This window comes from Danio aesculapii, chromosome 4 (assembly GCF_903798145.1).
Source record: "Danio aesculapii chromosome 4, fDanAes4.1, whole genome shotgun sequence".
In the NCBI taxonomy this organism is placed as follows: domain Eukaryota; kingdom Metazoa; phylum Chordata; class Actinopteri; order Cypriniformes; family Danionidae; genus Danio; species Danio aesculapii.
Window position 1 is genome coordinate 11,293,798 of NC_079438.1, and position 18,652 is coordinate 11,312,449.

The 18,652-nt window shown below is 39.3% G+C and overlaps 2 protein-coding genes and 4 non-coding genes across 7 annotated transcripts in view; 1 reads left to right on the top strand and 5 right to left on the bottom strand.

Annotated features, from left to right (window-relative positions):
- The window catches only part of LOC130222140 (gastrula zinc finger protein XlCGF8.2DB-like), a 197,884-nt gene extending 193,365 nt beyond the window's left edge, over nucleotides 1-4,519 (bottom strand). The window contains exons 1-2 of the mRNA XM_056454768.1: nucleotides 4,473-4,519; nucleotides 3,973-4,120 (exon numbers count right to left, since the gene is read on the bottom strand). Of these exons, the coding sequence (XP_056310743.1) occupies nucleotides 3,973-4,057 (85 nt within the window). The 5' untranslated portion in view covers nucleotides 4,058-4,120; nucleotides 4,473-4,519. The remainder of the gene's footprint in view (nucleotides 1-3,972; nucleotides 4,121-4,472) is intronic.
- The window catches only part of LOC130222040 (NACHT, LRR and PYD domains-containing protein 12-like), a 417,646-nt gene that overhangs the window by 289,300 nt on the left and 109,694 nt on the right, over nucleotides 1-18,652 (bottom strand). The window lies entirely within an intron of this gene.
- Nucleotides 11,806-11,878, bottom strand: trnar-acg (transfer RNA arginine (anticodon ACG)). The gene has a single exon. It is a non-coding gene; the product is annotated as a tRNA-Arg (tRNA).
- Nucleotides 12,158-12,229, top strand: trnae-cuc (transfer RNA glutamic acid (anticodon CUC)). Its single transcript has one exon. It is a non-coding gene; the product is annotated as a tRNA-Glu (tRNA).
- trnay-gua (transfer RNA tyrosine (anticodon GUA)) lies at nucleotides 12,282-12,368 on the bottom strand. Its single transcript is given in 2 exon segments — nucleotides 12,282-12,317; nucleotides 12,332-12,368. It is a non-coding gene; the product is annotated as a tRNA-Tyr (tRNA).
- trnae-uuc (transfer RNA glutamic acid (anticodon UUC)) lies at nucleotides 12,459-12,530 on the bottom strand. The gene has a single exon. It is a non-coding gene; the product is annotated as a tRNA-Glu (tRNA).

Genomic DNA, 18,652 nt, shown 5'->3' on the forward strand with positions numbered 1-18,652 from the left:
CGGTGCAGTCGTTGGTGTACAGGGAGAAGAGCAGTAGAGAGAGAACATATCCTTGGGGGGGCACCAGTGCTGATGGTGCGTCTGTCAGATGTGATTTTGCCCATTCTGACTAGCTGTTGTCTATCTGTCAGAAAGCTGGTGATCCATTGACAGACAGAGCTAGGAACAGAGAGCTGGGTCAGTTTGTACTCGAGCAGTGATGGGACGATGGTGTTAAAGGCAGAACTGAAGTCCACAAACAGGATCCTTGTGTAGTTCCCTGGTTTGTCCAGATGTTGTTGGGTATAATGCGGTCCCATGTTGACTGCATCATCCACAGACCGGTTAGCTCTATAGGCAAACTGCAGGGGGTCCAGTCCAGTCTTTCAAATGACGTCATGGCCACAGATGTTAAGGCAACAGGTCTGTAGTCACTGAACCCTGTAATCTTTGGCTTCTTCGGAATTGGATGATAGTGGAACGCTTAAGGCAGGATGGAACCTTGCGCTGTTCCAGTGATCTGTTGACGATCTGTGAGAAAATGGGAGCCAGCTGGTCAGCGCAGGTTCTCAGACAGGCTGGTGAAACACTGTCTGGGCCTGGTGCTTTCCTTCTCACTGATCTGAAGTGCAGGGGGAGAGGAAGATGGCTGGAGGTGTTGATGGCTGTGTAGGGAGATGGTCCGGACTGTGTTGATGTGGTGTTAATGGCTGTGTAGGGAGTAAGACCTTCTCTGTGTTGTTAGTTCATCTTTTAACAGTCCTTAATACTGGCTTAGTAGTTTTAAGTTTTTGCCTGTAAGTTAGAATAAGATGAACCAGGCAGTGATCGGAGAGTCCTAGAGCTGCTCTGGCGACAGAGCGATATGCATCCTTTATTGTGGTGTAGCAATGGTCCAAAATGTTATTGCCTCTGGTGGGGCATGTAATGTGCTGTTTGAATTTAGGCAGCTCATGTGTAAGTTTTGCCTGATTAAAGTCACCAAGAATGATAAAAAAAAAGAGTCAGGATGTTGCTGTTCTGTCTCTGTGATCAGATCAGCCAGCTGTTGCAGTGCAGTACTCACGTGTGCTTGCGGTGAAATGTAAACACAGACGAGAATGAACGAGGAAAACTCTCGCGGTGAATAAAACGGCTTACAGTTAATGAAAAGCACTTCCACATTAGGACAGTACGTCTTCTTTAACACAGTTACATCCGTAAACAACCTTCTGTTGATGTAAAAGCATGTCCCACAGCCGCGCGTTTTGCCCATTGACTCCGTATCGCGATCTGCTCTGTACAGCTGAAAGTCCGGTAGGTGTAATGCGCTGTCCGGAATGGCTTCGTTTAGCCAGGTTTCCATGAAACACAGTGCAGCAGAGTTGTTAAGAGTTCTTGTTTTTGCATGCGAGTAGAAGTAGTTTGTCCACTTTGTTAGGAAGAGAGTGGAGACAGGTACAGCATTTGCATGAAGGATGGAGTGTGCACCTTTCCCCTTGTGTGCTGTTGGGTCAATTTCATCCATTTTATAATCATGCATTTGTTATTGTTGGTGTTTTCTGTGACGACAATCAACATTGTTTAATTTGTCTCCACTCAGAGGACGGCAAAAAGGAAATGGGTGAGAGTATAAAGGAGGAGCAGGAGATGTGAAGAGGGCAGCATTATGTGGAGTGCGGAAGAAAGAGAAGTTGACTGAACTGTTGAAGTGCGGGGAAACCACATTCGCCATTCCCCTCTCATGTCCCTTGACCCCTCCGATCCGTGGGTAAGAAGCAAAAGTTTTTGTTTTCATTGCCCAAATTATTATTTTATTTCTCTTGTTTTGTTTCCTCCCCGTACTATTATTATCATTATTTTTTTCCCCGTTTTCAAATCTGATGAATCTGCTGGCCTGAAATCATTTGCATTTTTTCCTTTCACTTTCATGTGCGTTTTTGCGTGTCATTGTGATTATTGTTATATTGTTTGTTTTGGACTTCCGGTTGGAGCGACGCCATGTAAAGACGCAAACTGTTGAGGTACTCACATGAAACTTAAAATTTCGTTTAATATTGCTCTTATCCTAAATACTATTATCTTAAACCTACATATACTGGAAATAAGCGTTTAGGTGTCGGAGTCTAGCTGTTGAGCGTAATTCGACTTGAATCAGGATGAATAAAGGCCGAAGCAACTGTAGAGAAGTGGAATCCGCTACTAGCCTCCATGCTAATGCTAACCCGGAAGTGCAAGCAGCACCTAAAAAAAAGAGACAGCTCTGGCGCGTGATAACAGTGCAGTCCTATAAGCTATTGATGCGCTAAAGGGCGATTTGATTGACTATAGTACATGTTCGTTGATGTTATTTCTAGTTCTCAAGTATATTTTTCTTTGTGAGACTGAAATGTAGGCAATTTATTAAAAAAAGTCTCAAGCAAAAAGATTCCAATGGCAGCGCCTGCTGGTACGTGAAGAATATGGTCAATACTGCGGAACTTTACACTCAAATGTTTGCATATCATCAGCATGCTGTAATCCATTTCTTAAGCAGCAAAAGTCATTTTTAGACTAGTTTGTTGGCCAGTTGTAGTGCAATGCTAAACGTTATTGTTCCACTATAATTTGTTTGTTTTGCTTCATGTCGTCCCACAACATCATCATATAGTTTAGAATACTGTACAATGTTTTATAATTATTAATTATTTTAGTGTCCATTTCATTCAACAATTGGGGCCATCCAAGTTTTCTGACATACTTTAAACCAGGGTTTCTGCAGGTTTTACCAAGTTAAATGCAAGACTTTTTAAGACCATTATGAATGAAATTTTAGACTCATAAAGGCCTAAAGGAATTTTTTAAATGGCCCAGATGGAATTAGATTTTAATTAGCCCTATCTAAAAAATTATAATTTAATACATTTAATAATACAGTAATAAATTAATAAATAAAAAATATATATATATATTAGATATTTCTTAGCAAAAGATTTTAAATATTGAGTAAAAACAAGCAAGCTTTACTTGTATCCATACACTTTTTTTTCCAAAATAACCTTCATAAAAATAATAAAAAATGAACAAATGTTTTAAAAGTTTTAAAAACTATAATAAACTAAATCTATGCACAATAATCTGTCCAGGTCCTCAGCAGTAAATACATGGAGCACGTTTAAACAAATGTTATTGTAAGGAAAATAATTAAACCATTATGATAAATAACCTTAAAATAGTTATAGAGTTATAGTGAATAGAGTTAAAATGACCTTTTTGAATAAAAAGTTTTATTGAGATGGATTGTTGGTGATTGCATGGGCTTTGGCCAGATTGGATAGCAAAACATGAACAAAGGAAAATGAAGACTTGTTTAAAAAAGATTTAAGACCTACAACACAATATTTCATTCAATTTAAGACTTTTTAAGGCCTAAATTTTTGATTTTGGAATTTACGACATTTTAAGACCCCGCAGAAACCCTGTTTAAACACAATAGCCCTGGTAATTAGTTATTATAATAATGATGTAATTCTAGATACTATCTGTGAGAACTAGTAACAACTACTAGAAACAAGTTTAAACCCATAAAGAAGTTGTAATTGTGATCAACGTGACATATGCAAATGGAAAGTACTAAGCCAACATCACTGTAATAGCAGATATCTTCTATGAGAATACTGTAGGCCAAATATCCTCAGCTCAGTTAAACTTTTTTTAAATGTATTGTTTTTATTTATTTTATATAGCGCCAGTGCTCAAGGATGCTTTACAAACAGTAGGAGAACAAGAAAAGCAATAACCTTAAGAAGGTAGAGAAAATGGGAGACTAATAATACATAAAATAATGACAAAAGACATGAGAACAAGTGACGAAATAAACTCATTCCTGTCTTTCAATGAGTGCTTATGTCCATTTAGGAGAACTAGGCAGCACACTCAGGGCTGCAAGATGGATTTAATTTAGTATTCTTCTTATTAAAATATATCTGAATGAGGATCAAATGACTGAGTTGGTCTTTGAGAATGAAAACTAACCTGTTTGTTCCTGCAGATCTTCCTGTTTGACTGTGAATGTTTCTTCAATCTTCACATCTTCACTCTCCTCTTTAATAAACGCCATCTTTATAACAGTGTGGAGATCAGTCGCTTCAGCAGGAGTTTTTCTGTGTTTGGACACTTTATCCTGTTTAAAATGAACAAAGCAATAAAAATGTCCTGTTTAAAATAAATAAAACAATGAACAGAAACAAAATAACTTCTCTTCAACACTTGCGTCAACAGTTTCTTTATATGAGAGTAATTAACAAAAAGAAATCAGGTAAAATGTTTCTTTAAAACACTTATTACACACTTTTTGTTACTTTATTCAAACAATAGCCCTCAGTTACTGAGAATAAAATAGTACTACGTTGTATAAAGGGTTTAAATAATATTTCCAACAACAGGAACATAATTTAGCATCGTATATAAAACCTAAAACTTTAGAACTTTAAATTTAAATCGGTTTATATCTGAAAATGTTTTAAAACACAAACCTTTCTCCAGTTGAATCACAGCGCTGAAGCGGCGCCGCCTGATGACGTCACTCACTACGCCAAAATAAAAGTCTTTTTTGTTTGCTTTTTTGCCACTTACTGTTGCAGTCATGACTTATGGATACATTTCTTCCGTGTTTTTCACTTTACACTATATCTGCGCGCTCTCTCTCTATCTCTCTCACACACACACACAAACCTTTTAAAACACATTACTTCCTATTAATATCTGAGTCCAAATCTCATCCTCATAATTATGACCTCTTTTTTCTATTTCTACAACTTCATAAGCTTATATAGGGTTTCTTTTTTTCACATGTTGTCTCTTATTATCTGTGTTCCACATTTCCTGCCATTCTTTAGCAATATCTTCAGTAATAATATTTAATTTACCTTTACTTACAGAAGCATTAAAGGGGTAGTTCACATACAAATTACAATTTGTTATTTACTCATCCTCTACTTGTTCTAAACCTGTTTGAGTTTCTTCTGCTGATCGACTCCTAAAATACCTAAGGTATTTCAGTTCCTGCATATTTTGAGTTGAGTTTATTCTTTCCATGTTTTTTTTTTTTCAGTTTCAGTTTATTAGATTGTGCTGTATATTTCTTTTTATATGTAACATTTATCTGTATTCAATTTACTCATAATGAATGTATTATTGAGTCTTATGTGTCCTTAAGTTATAATATTATTAATCTGAATTCTGTCCTGTTTTTACTGGTCATTGTTTTAACTTTAATTAAATATTCAATATTTATAAGAGTTTCAGATGTTTTTGCCAGTGATTATCAATGCCTCATGTGATTAGTGCTCTTCCTTCATTTTCAGATAAATCTCTATTTAATCATAAGTTTTAGATCTTCTTTCAGGAAATGATCAGCTGTTGATTGTCCTACCCTTACAAAAATAGCCTGCAGGAATCCTGCAGAATTTTCATTTCTTCTGCAGGAACCTGCTGCTATCATGAAAATCTATTATGAAATCAATAAATGAAAATATTTGCAGGCAATTCCTACAGGATTTATAATCATGGAGTACTTTTTACAGGAATCCTGAATGATCTATTTGTTTTCCCTGCAGGATACCTGCTGTCCTGCAGGAATGATAAAGTCCTGGAGGACACATTGACGATATGTGCAGGAATTTCTTACAGGTTTTACAATGGATCCAAGCAAGTGACAAATCCTGCAGGATTTTATAATTCCTGCAGGACTTGCAGGAGTTATTTGCTGTAATTGGAATGAAAGAAAGACATTCTGTCACTTGCTGTTGGTAGCAATTTAATATGAGTTCTAACAGATAAACAATACAACAAACAAACAAAAAATAAATACATAAATAAATAAAAGTATACAAATAGAGTATAGACAATTATAAAAATCAACCAATACTCTAAACCATTCAAATTATACATTTGCGTTTTACATTTTATTCCTATACTTTTTTATTTCATTCATTAAAATGTCAATCCGTCTATCTATTTTAATTCAACTCCCATCTGTTTTGTTGGATGCAAAAAAAAAAAAAACAACAACTGTAAGACCTGTCCGTGAGGTAGACACATGTTGAACGTATGTCTGTGCATTTTATGAGTTCAACAGAGTCTATCGCTCTTTCTTTTAAAATGTTTGTTGCTGTTATCCCTGCTTCTCTGTCTTTTTGACTTGAGCAACCTATATTATTCTATATATATTATTTTGTGGCAGCTGGAACTGGTGCCTCTTCGTTTAAGTACACTTTTTATTCCATTTTTATCCTTTATAAAGAAGCAGGTTAGTGTTATTGTTAGTGTGATTGGTAAACATAATGTGTTTTCTGCAATATTAGAGTAAATTTAATTAGTAAATTATTATAAACATTTATTAAACATTTGAAATAAAATAAGATATAAATGCAAAATGGAAATTAGATAATACATTGCTGCCAATAATGTATAGGTCTATATTATACAAGTATAATAATTACAATATTTTAAGCAGGGCTCCAAACCGGTTCAAGGAACAGTAACGAAAAACGGAAACGAATGACATTTTTCAGGAACAGAAATGAAAAAAAAAGATCAACTTTAATCATTCTGAAGAGAAACGTTTACAGTTAACCGGTTAATAACGTTATTTTATCGTTCTCTTTATTATATGAATTTGGGAGACAAAAAGCATTAATTTAAAGCATGTGTACAAATGCGACGGTGACGCATACAACGTGAAATGCCCGCGAAGCGGACGTCATAAGCGAGAGTCGTTTCTTATGCGATGAGCTTGTCTTAAAGTTTACAGACAACCTGCTCTTTCATGTACAAAGGTATGTTTCGGTTTAAGTTATTGTTACTAAAACTTGTATTTATACTAAATGAATTATTGATTGTTGATTGTCGATTGTTTTTAGATGGGTCTCCATGAAGAAAATCCTCTTGTTAACATTTCTCTTATGACAAATCATCTGATAAATCAATCTGTAATATTGAAGGATGAGGGGCAGATCATAAACATGATAGATAAAGTTTTGCATGATATGATAGATATTATCAAACAACCCAAGCATTTTCCATTCGGAGAATTACAGTATTTAATAGCTTAGTCCTTATAAACAATCCATTAATAAAGTACATTATTTACTAGGCTGCTTACCCGAATATGCAATATGATCCTCATAATGATCTCAGTGAAATGAGGTAAGCGCTCGTTTTATATAAACTCTAAATGTCTGACCGTGATGCCTATTTAGGCCTATGCCAGTCTATAAAAGATAATATAGCTTGAAACACTAATATTTTAGAGGGAGTAGTTAAAGTTTGCACAACCAGTGTTTGGTCTTATTAACCTGCCCATAATTAAACGTCATGTAGCCTACTTTTTGATTACTTGACCTGCAGATTAACGGCAGCACCAGCGGACATAAACGAGATCTGTGCATAACAGGGTTTTATGTGTCCCCAATATACACAATCAAGAGAGTGCACGACTCCATAAGGTAACGTAAACTGCACACACTTGATTATGTAATGTGTGAAACCGGGGACGCGTCTCACAGCGCAAAGCATAACTTAATTACCCATGCTTAATCAGTCATCGATGAGGTCTATTGGGTTTGAAGGGTTACCGACAATAAATCAATCGAATAATCGTTAGCATCCCTAGTTTAATCAATCGTAAAAGTAGTGTCAATGTTAATAAAATGCACACACAATCTATCACTTAATCTATCCAATACAGGGCACTAGACTAACTTTTTGCCTTGCTGCGCCTTTTTTTCTTAGGTAAACCACGCATTGCATAGTGTTTTATATTTACATTAAAGATAAATAAGGCAAGAATATGAGAATTAATATTTTATATTTTTACACCTACAAAAATATCTTGTGGTAGTGCACTTGTTTAATAAAAATCTTTGTAATTGTAACATTCAACATGCAATACAGTACCATAAAAAACTAAACTAAACCGTATAATCTTTTGTATTTACAAGTAATATTAAGTTTAATTCTCGGCCTATGCCTAAATCCAAAAAGCACTAAATAATTTATATATTTATAAATTACACTGATTGAACTAAATAATTATACATTACGCTAAATAACTGAAATTGGCTATATACAGTAGGCCTAATCTTGGGGTGACGCAGAAGCCGCAGTAGGTAGTGCTGTCGCCTCACAGCAAGAAAGTTGCTGGTTTGAGCCTCGGTTGGGTCAGTTGGTGTTTCTGTGTGGAGTTTGCATGTTCTCCCTGCGTTCACGTGGGTTCCCTCCAGGTGCTCCGGTTTCCCCCACAGTCCAAAAACCTGCGGTGCAGGTGAATGGGGTAGGCTAAATTGTCTGTAGTGAATGAGTGTGTATAGATGTTTCCCAGAGATGGGTTGCAGCTGGAAGGGCATCTGCTGCGTAAAAACGTGCTGGATAAGTTGGCGGTTCATTCCGCTGTGGTGAGCCCAGATTGATAAAGGGACTAAGCCGAAAAGAAAATGAATGAATGAAGTCCTAATCTTAATCTCTGATTAAAACAAAAGTAATCCAGCAATGCCGCTCCACTGACAAGCAAATGGCAGAGAAACAAAACAACCACAGAAATCGCGAAAACAGCAGTGAGCACTTTTTCTGAAGTTATGCCTTTCTTTTTTAAATTTAATTACTGTGCGTTTAATGTAAATAAATCAATAATGAATAGGCCTATAAGTGTATCCTGTGTGTGTGTGCGTGCGTGTGTGTGTGTCCACCAACTGTGTCTTTCATTACTGAAGCAGCTCTCTTCCAAAATCAAAATTTACTTTGTCTGTCTAGCAATATTTCGACAATATTTAAATTTAGATGAGCCTATAGTCAAAATATGCAGAAACTGTGCAGCTGCACATTGAATCTGAGGTTTCATCTCATCTCGCTCTCGCTGTCATCCAGACATCGATATGTAGACACCACATAAACATCAAGTCGCGAAATTGAGGCCGGTACCAGCTGAAGCCCTTGTGAAATGTCAAAATACAGCACTGAAATGAACAGGTAATGTTTTTCAGCCAAAAGTCTATCTAGGATATCTGTAAAACGCAATCAGAGCCAATGTTATTGTCATGATTACCAGCGATCTCTAACCACCAGAGGTCGCTGGTAAGCACTCACCCTCACAATAACCTATGGACTACAAATCCGCCATTCATGGACTACATTTTCATACATGCACTCCGTTCACAAACACACATGCTTCCTCATTTTGACTGATTACATTTGCACCAGCTGAGGATTGTCAGAGACTGATTACACACACTATTTAAACAACACACACTCCCTGCCTTTGCCGAGTCTTGTTATCTGTATAGTGACACTACAACGCGGTTTCCTAGTCTAGTTTCGCCGTGTTTTATCTTTGCCTGGTTTCCCTTTCTCCTTGTCTGCCGCCTGTCTATCGACCTCTCGCCTGTGTTTAACTACGATTCTGGACTGCCTTCATACATCTGTTTGCACCTGTGTTGACCATTGCCTCCCTGAGTTTGAATAAACCTGCACGTGGATCCTAAACCACAGTTGTCTCTGTCGCTCCCAGTGTTACAGTTATGTAGAAGTAGTGTTGCCTAAATATTACATTTCTAATAAAATTCAAACCAAAATACAATAGCATTTTTTGTTTGATAAAAATACACGGAAACGAAAAAAAATCATAAGTTGGCTATTTTGTAATTTGTTTTAATATTAATAAAAACACACTTCGACTATTTAAGCTTAACGGCTATACGCTGCCAATGGCCATTAATAAATATTATTTTACTTTGTACTGGATTATAATGTATATTTTACAATAAAAACTAAAACAATTCATAACACATCAGAACTGTAGACCTGCAGTGTGTAGCCTAAACTGTATGCAGGGGGTGTTGGTCAATGGCCTACGGTGCATAATTGAACTAATATCTCCTAATAACCTAAAAGAGCCTAATTTGAGAGATTTAAAAAATAAAAGACACTTTAAAAAAGGAACAACACGCAAATCGACAACAAATAAAACTGGTTGCGTGTTTCAGCACTTGCCGCTCCATACCAAGGTGTGGGGCTGTGTGTGTAGCGCCTTTAAGCAATGTGTGTCAATCAACTGCTGCTGGTGAGAGAGCACGCATAAGTGCGCAAAGCAGGTAAAGATATAACAAAGCAAGTTCATATTATAAATATTTTATTAACGATACTTATCGAAAATTCATTTAATTTTACCCCTCGAATAGAATTTTTAGTTACACCATTAAGAAATCAGGGCACTCTAGAGCCTGCAAAACTTTGTAATAAAATAATATTCTTAACCTTTTTTTTTTTTTTTTTTCTTTTTTTTTTAGAAAACCGTTTTCGTTTATTTGGTCAAAATGAATGTGGTATGTATGCTTTTAATCTATGTATAACAATTGCTAAGTATGTGATTTGGATAAGGAGAAATATGGCTAAACATGATGGGAAGAGAGTGGATATATGGCGTATGTTTAAAAACAGAATGGAGATGGCTGTAAAATTGATATTCAACTATTTTATAGTACAAGAAAAGGAGGATGTATTTATAGAAATAATGGTAAAAGGGAACGTAATAGTTGAATACAAGGACAACATCTTAAGTTGGTTATGGGAAAAATATGAAGTCTAATAATGAGTGTTGTAACTATCATGTGATTTTTGTGTGATGTGATCATTTCTTTGTAAAAATGTAAATATTTGATTTTAATTTAAAAAAAATTAAAATATCTCATCTGAACTCGGAAGCAAAGCAGGGTTGGGCCTGGTTGGTACTTGGATGGGAGACCGCCTGGGAATACCAGGTGCTGTAAGCTTTTTAAATTCCTTCATTTGGCAGCTAATACACTTCCCAAAATATATTAAAAAAAAAACCTCTGAATTCCTCTCTGAACTCTGGAACCAGCCAAGTCAGTGTACCCACTTCCCCTGATTCCATTCGGGGTAAAGTAGATACAGTGACTTGGCTGGTTTAACTTAGCAAGAGCTGTCGGTGCCCCGGAGCAGAAACAGAAAAAAAAAAAAAAACAGGTAAACAATTGAGGAGACAAGGGCCTTGTTTCTGTCGGTGCTGTGTCAATGCAAGCTGAGCTGCGCTCGGCTCCTGGTGCTGCGCCTATTTTTAAATAGCTAACTCTTGACGGCTGCTCTCGCTTACGGCCATACCACTCTGGCAATGCCTGATCTCATCTGAACTCGAAAGAAAGACAGGGTTGGGCCTGGTAGGGACTTTTGCAGCAAGTAGGCTGGGTTTACGATTGCTAAGCTAGAATCCTTTGATCCATAGTCATAAGCGTTATCCTTTGTGCCACTGGCACTCCGTTCAGCACCTTGTTAGCACATTGTTTGAAACAAGGACAAGGCTCTGTCAACCTGGAGTTCCATCACCACACATTCTGCTTTGTTTTATAGCAAGACGTTGTGTGGATGGGATGCTCTTACAGGATTCCTGACAGTCCCTCCATAGAACCCCTGAGATCCAGGGTCGGAGACTCTCTTCTCTCCAAGAGGAGGTTAAAAGCCATAGTTTCTTTTATGCATGTTTTATCAGAGCACTTAGGTATTGCTACAGCTCAGAGACTTACAAGTGGAAGAGATTACGCTGCAAGTTGGCTGGGTGACTTCTAAGTGGTAGGGACTTTTGCAACAAGTAGGCTGGGTTTACGATTGGTGTAGCTGTAGTAGACGTTAATAAAAATCTAGCGGTTGGGGCAGCCTTTGAAACCAGGGGAGCACCCCACGGGCTCTGTGATTGCGGCCTCTTAAACTCAACACACTCCAGAGTGGACCTGAACAGTTCCAGTGGGGGCGAAAGGCGACTGCAGTGCACTGGCTGACATCAAAGCAAAAAGACCAGAGCGAGCCAGCCAGGAGTCGAACCTAGAATATTCTGATCCGTAGTCAGACGCGTTATCCATTGCGCCACTGGCCCTGTCTGATAAGGACACAGCTCAGTCAACAGAGAGTTCATTCAACACGGAGTTCGTTCAACACATGCTGCCCTTCGTTATTATGGCAAGTTGTGGTGTCGATAGGATGCTCTTACAGTGCATGTGACAGTCCCTCCCTAGAAGAACTGTGATCCAGGGTCTGAGACTTTCTCCTCTCCAGGAGGAGGTTACAAGCATTAGATTTATTTTTGTCAGAGCAGCTGCAGCATACTTGCGTGGAGGCCCACAGCTAGACTTGAGGGCAAGCTTCTGCAAGACCTTCCCTGGTGGTCTAGTGGTTAGGATTCGCCGCTCTCACCGCCGCGGCCCGGGTTCGATTCCCGGTCAGAGAACTTACTTTTGAGCTATGAAAATATATGCACAGGCATGAAAGGGCAAAAGACCTCCTTTGAGCCGGAGTCGAACCAGCGACCTAAGGATTGCCAACAACACACCTACAGTCCTCCGCTCTACCAACTGAGCTATCGAAGGCTTACGAGAGTCCAACACAAGCCCACCCCCTTAAAGTTGCTGCAGTCCGACTGCTGGAAAAAAAGGGCAGTGGCAAAAAATACTCAAGGCTTCCCATACCGGGAGTCGAACCCGGGCCGCCTGGGTGAAAACCAGGAATCCTGACCGCTAGACCATATGGGAGCTGCCACTTATGAGGGCAGTCTTGGCAAAAACTTCAGTTCTTTCTAAAACAAAATTACAAAGACAATATCATGATTTGAAAAAAGCAATACCAAAAGATTGGATTGAAATAATTGAAAAAAAAAAAGAGTTGCGGGATAAGGAAGAATTACCAGAGGTCTATTTTAAGAAAAAAAAAAATGGAGAAAAGATCAATATGAGCTTATGTACAGTTAAGAGTTTTTATGTTGTTTTTAGATCAAAGGCTTTTATAAGACCTATAGCATTCAACTACTGGAAGGAAAGATATGAGGATTTAAATGAAAAAGAAATATGGGGAAATGTCAGAATGAAATATATGGAACCAATTTTACAAAATTGTAATTATTTATTGAGACATAATTGCATATTAACAGAAATGAGATTGTGTAAAATGGCAATTGAACAAGATATAATATGTAAGGTGTTTAGGAAGGAAGGGGAAGGTTTATTACATTTGTTCTTCTATTGTGAAAAGTTGGAGGAATTATGGAAAAATTTAAGAAAATTGCTAAATCGTTAATAGGGGACAAATATGTGGATGAACAAAAGAACTGGGAAAAAAAATATTTATTTGGTCAAAATGAATGTGGTATGTATGCTTTTAATCTATGTATAACAATTGCTAAGTATGTGATTTGGATAAGGAGAAATATGGCTAAAGATGATGGGAAGAGAGTGGATATATGGCGTATGTTTAAAAACAGAATGGAGATGGCTGTAAAATTGATATTCAACTATTTTATAGTACAAGAAAAGGAGGATGTATTTATAGAAATAATGGTAAAAGGGAACGTAATAGTTGAATACAAGGACAACATCTTAAGTTGGTTATGGGAAAAATATGAAGTCTAATAATGAGTGTTGTAACTATCATGTGATTTTTGTGTGATGTGATCATTTCTTTGTAAAAATGTAAATATTTGATTTTAATTTAAAAAAAAATTAAAATATCTCATCTGAACTCGGAAGCAAAGCAGGGTTGGGCCTGGTTGGTACTTGGATGGGAGACCGCCTGGGAATGCCAGGTGCTGTAAGCTTTTTAAATTCCTTCATTTGGCAGCTAATACACTTCCCAAAATATAAAAAAAACCCCTCTGAATTCCTCTCTGAACTCTGGAACCAGCCAAGTCAGTGTACCCACTTCCCCTGATTCCATTCGGGGGAAAGTGGGTACAGTGACTTGGCTGGTTTAACTTAGCAAGAGCTGTTGGTGCCCCGGAGCAGAAACAGAAAAAAAACAAAAAACAGGTAAACAATTGAGGGGACAAGGGCCTTGTTTCTGTCGGTGCTGTGTCAATGCAAGCTGAGCTGCGCTCGGCTCCTGGTGCTGCGCCTATTTTTAAATAGCTAACTCTTGACGGCTGCTCTCGCTTACGGCCATACCACTCTGGCAATGCCTGATCTCATCTGAACTCGAAAGAAAGACAGGGTTGGGCCTGGTAGGGACTTTTGCAGCAAGTAGGCTGGGTTTACGATTGCTAAGCTAGAATCCTCTGATCCATAGTCATAAGCGTTATCCTTTGTGCCACTGGCACTGCGTTCAGCACCTTGTTAGCACATTGTTTGAAACAAGGACAAGGCTCTGTCAACCTGGAGTTCCGTCACCACACATTCTGCTTTGTTTTATAGCAAGACGTTGTGTGGATGGGATGCTCTTACAGGATTCCTGACAGTCCCTCCATAGAAGACCTGAGATCCAGGGTCGGAGACTCTCTTCTCTCCAAGAGGAGGTTAAAAGCCATAGTTTCTTTTATGCATGTTTTATCAGAGCACTTAGGTATTGCTACAGCTCAGAGACTTAACAAGTGGAAGAGATTACGCTGCAAGTTGGCTGGGTGACTTCTAAGTGGTAGGGACTTTTGCAACAAGTAGGCTGGGTTTACGATTGGTGTAGATGTAGTAGACGTTAATAAAAATCTAGCAGTTGGGGCAGCCTTTGAAACCAGGGGAGCACCCCACGGGCTCTGTGATTGCGGCCCCTTAAACTCGACTCACTCCACAGTGGACCTGAACAGCTCCAGTGGGGGCGAAAGGCGACTGCAGTGCACTGGCTGACATCAAAGCAAAAAGACCAAAGCAAGCCAGCCAGGAGTCGAACCTAGAATCTTCTGATCCGTAGTCAGACGGGTTAACCATGGCGCCACTGGCCCTGCCTTCTAGTCTTTTCATCTTTAGCGTGTTGCTTGTAATAAGGACACAGCTCAGTCAACACGGAGTTCATTCAATGCATGCTGTGCTTCGCTATTATGGCAAGTTGTGGTGTCGATAGGATGCTCTTGCAGTGCATGTGACAGTCCCTCCCTAAAAGAACTGTGATGCAGGGTCTGAGACTTTCTCCTCTCCAGGAGGAGGTTACAAGCATTAGATTTATTTTTGTCAGAGCAGCTGCAGCATACTTGCGTGGAGGCCCATAGCTAGGCTTGAGGGCAAGTTTCTGCAGGACCTTTTCTGATGGTCTAGTGGTTAGGATTCGGCACTTTTACCGCCGCGGCCTGGGTTCGATTCCCGGTCAGGGAACTTCCTTTTCACCTCTATGGTGAACTTTAAGCTCTAGCTATGAATTTATATGTGAACTGCACAGGCATGAAATGGCAAAAGACCTTCTTCAAGCCAGAGTCAAACCAGTAACCTAAGGATTGCCAACAACACACCTACAGTACTCTGCTCTACCAACTGAGCTATCAAAGGCTTATGAGATTCCCACACAAGCCCACCCCCTTAATGTTGCTGCAGTCCGACTGCTAGGCAAAAAGGGCAGTGGCAAAAATGCTCAAGGCTTCCCAGACCAGGAGTCAAACCCAGGCCAACTGGGTGAAAACCAGGAATCAAACTTGGCACAAACTTCAGTTCTTTCTGACCATGCGCACTTCACTGCCCCTCTTGCACAAGTACCACTCATACATTTGCGCACTCTCTCATACACAGTCTCATGGTTTCCGTAAGCTAGAATCCTCTGATCCATAGTCATAAGCGTTATCCTTTGTGCCACTGGCACTCTGTTCAGCACCTTGTTAGCACATTGTTTGAAACAAGGACAAGGCTCTGTCAACCTGGAGTTCCGTCATGACACATTCTGCTTTGTTTTATGGCAAGACGTTGTGTGGATGAGATGCTCTTACTGGATTCCTGACAGTCCCTCCAAAGAAGACCTAAGATCCAGGGTCGGAGACTCTCTTCTCTCCAAGAGGAGGTTAAAAGCCATAGTTTCTTTTATGCATGTTTTATCAGAGCACTTAGGTATTGCTGCAGCTCAGAGACTTACAAGTGGAAGAGATTACGCTGCAAGTTGGCTGGGTGACTTCTAAGTTGTAGGGACTTTTGCAACAAGAAGGCTGTGTTCACGATTGGTGTAGCTGTAGAAGACGTTAATAAAAATCAGCAGTTGGGGCAGCCTTTGAAACCTGGGGAGCACACCACGGGCTCTTTGCTGGCGGCCGCAGAAGTTTGATTAACTCCAGAGTGGAACTGAACCGCTCCAGTGAGGGGAAAGGCGACCGCAGTGCACTGGCTGACTACAAAAAGACCATAGCGAGCCAGCCAGAAGTCAAACCATACAACCTTCTGATCCATAGTCAGTCACATTATCCATTGCACCACTGGCCCTGTCTGCTTATCTTGTCAACATTTGAGCTCTAGCGATGAAGATATATATGAACTGTACAGGAATGAAAGGGCAAAAAGCCCACTTCACTGCCCCTCTTGCACAAGTACCAATCATACATTTACGCACTCTCTCATACACAGTCTCATGGTTTCCGTAAGGTAGAATCCTCTGATCCATAGTCATAAGCATTATCCTTTGTGCCACTGGCACTCTGTTCAGCAACTTGTTAGCGTTTGAAACAAGGACAAGGCTCTGTCAATCTGGAGTACCGTCACCACACATTCTGCTTTGTTTTATGGCAAGACGTTGTGTGGATGAGATGCTCTTCCAGGATTCCTGACAGTCCCTCCATAGAAGACCTGAGATCCAGGGTCGGAGACTCTCTTCTCTCCAAGAGGAGGTTAAAAGCCATAGTTTCTTTTATGCATGTTTTATCAGAGCACTTAGGTATTGCTGCAGCTCAGAGAATTAAAAGTGGAAGAGATTACGCTGTAAGTTTGCTGGGTGACTTCTAAGTTGTATGGACTTTTGCAACAAGTAGGCTGGGTTTACGGTTGGTGTAGCTGTAGTAGACGTTATTAAAAAACTGCAGTTTGGGCATCCTTTGAAACCAGGAGAGCACCCCACGGGCTCTGTGCTGGCGGACACTTAAACTTGACTCACTCCAGAGTGGAACTGAACAGCTCCAGTGGGGGGCAAAAGGCGCCCGCAGTGCACTGGCTGTCGGCAAAGCAAAAAGACCAAAACAAGCAAGCCAGGAGTCAAATCTAGAGTCTTCTGATCCATAGTCAGACGCATTATCCACTGCACCACTGGCCCTATGTTCTTATCTTGTCATCATTAGCTTGTTGATTGTAATAAGGACACAGCTCTGTCAATACAGAGTTCATTCAACGCATGCTGTGCTTTGTTATTATGGCACGTTGTGGTGTCGATAGGAGCATGTGACAGTCCCTCCATAGAAGAACTGTGATCCAGGGTCTGAGACTTTCTCCTCTCCAGGAGGAGGTTACAAGCATTGGATTTATTTTTGTCAGAGCAGCTGCAGCATACTTGTGTGGAGACCCACAGCAAGGCTTGAGGGCAAGTATCTGCTCTCCCGTCCCTGGTGGTCTAGTGGTTAGGATTCGGTGCTCTCATTGCTGTGGACTGGGTTTGATTCCTGGTTAGTTCTTGAATGAGAGACCCCCTGGGATTACCAGGTGCTTAAAGCTTTTTGAATTCCATCATTTGGCAGCTGATACACTTCCCAAAATACGAAAAAAACAAAACAAAACTCTGAATTCCTCTCTGATCTCTGGAACCAGCTAAGTCATTGTACCCACTTCCCCTGATTCCATTCGGGGGAAGTGAGTACCCTGACTTGGATGGTTTAACCTAGCAAGAGCTGTCGGTGCCCCGGAGCAGAAACCGAAAAAAAAAACAAAAACAGGTAAACTATTGAGGGGTCAAGGGCTTTGTTTCTGTCGGTCTGGTTAGTACTTAGATGGGAGACCGCCTGGGAATACCAGGTGCTGTAAGCTCTTTGAGTTCCTTCATTTGGCATCTAATACACTTCCCCGTGTCACAGGTCTGCTGCTGGTGTCTTTTCTCACATTCATCTTATTTGGGAGGGGTGGGACAAAAAAAACACAGGTAAACAATTGAGGGGACAAGGGCCTTGTTTCTGTCAGTGCTGTGTCAATGCAAGCTGAGCTGCGCTCGGCTCCTGGTGCTGCGCCTCTTTTCAAATAGCCAACTCTTGACGTCTGCTCTCGCTTATGGCCATACCACCCTTTAAAATTAAGATCTAAAAGTGGCTTAAACATTGAACTTGTTCTACAACGGCAGAAAATGAGAAGAGAAGAGATTAAAGAAAGAATGGAAGGAAAAAATTTGAAAAAGGAGATGCAAGAAACATTTGTTTAAGTGACAGTGACTCAGAATGAATGGTGGTTATTGGTTTATCCAATAATTATCCTAATGAGTAATGTATGTGTGGTATCACTGAATGTAAGAGGATTGTCAAAATGTGAAAAGTTTGAAAGATTAATGTGTTTGACAAAAAAGTGTGATATATTATGTTTACAAGAGACAAAGTGGGAAGATGAGATTAAAAATGAAATGAGAAAATTGTGGAATGGGGAAATATTTAGTAATGGAGATATAGAAAAGAAAAGAGGGGTAGCAATTTTGATAAAAAGAGGGATTTTTGAAAAAGTAGAATTAGACTATAAAGAAACAAATGGAAGAAATTATAATTGTAAAAGTTATGTATAGTGGGAAAAGTTTTAGAGTATGCAACATACATGCACCAAATGAGGAAAAGGAGAAATATAACTTTTATAAGGAAATAGATAAGTTAATAGATAAGAATGAAAACATATTTATTTTAGGAGATTTTAATGTTGCCGTGCAAAGAATAGATATAGATGACTCAATGGATTTTAGAACAGACAGAGGAAGGAATGAACTACAGAATTTAATGAGGAAATGTGATTTGGTAGATGTATGGAGA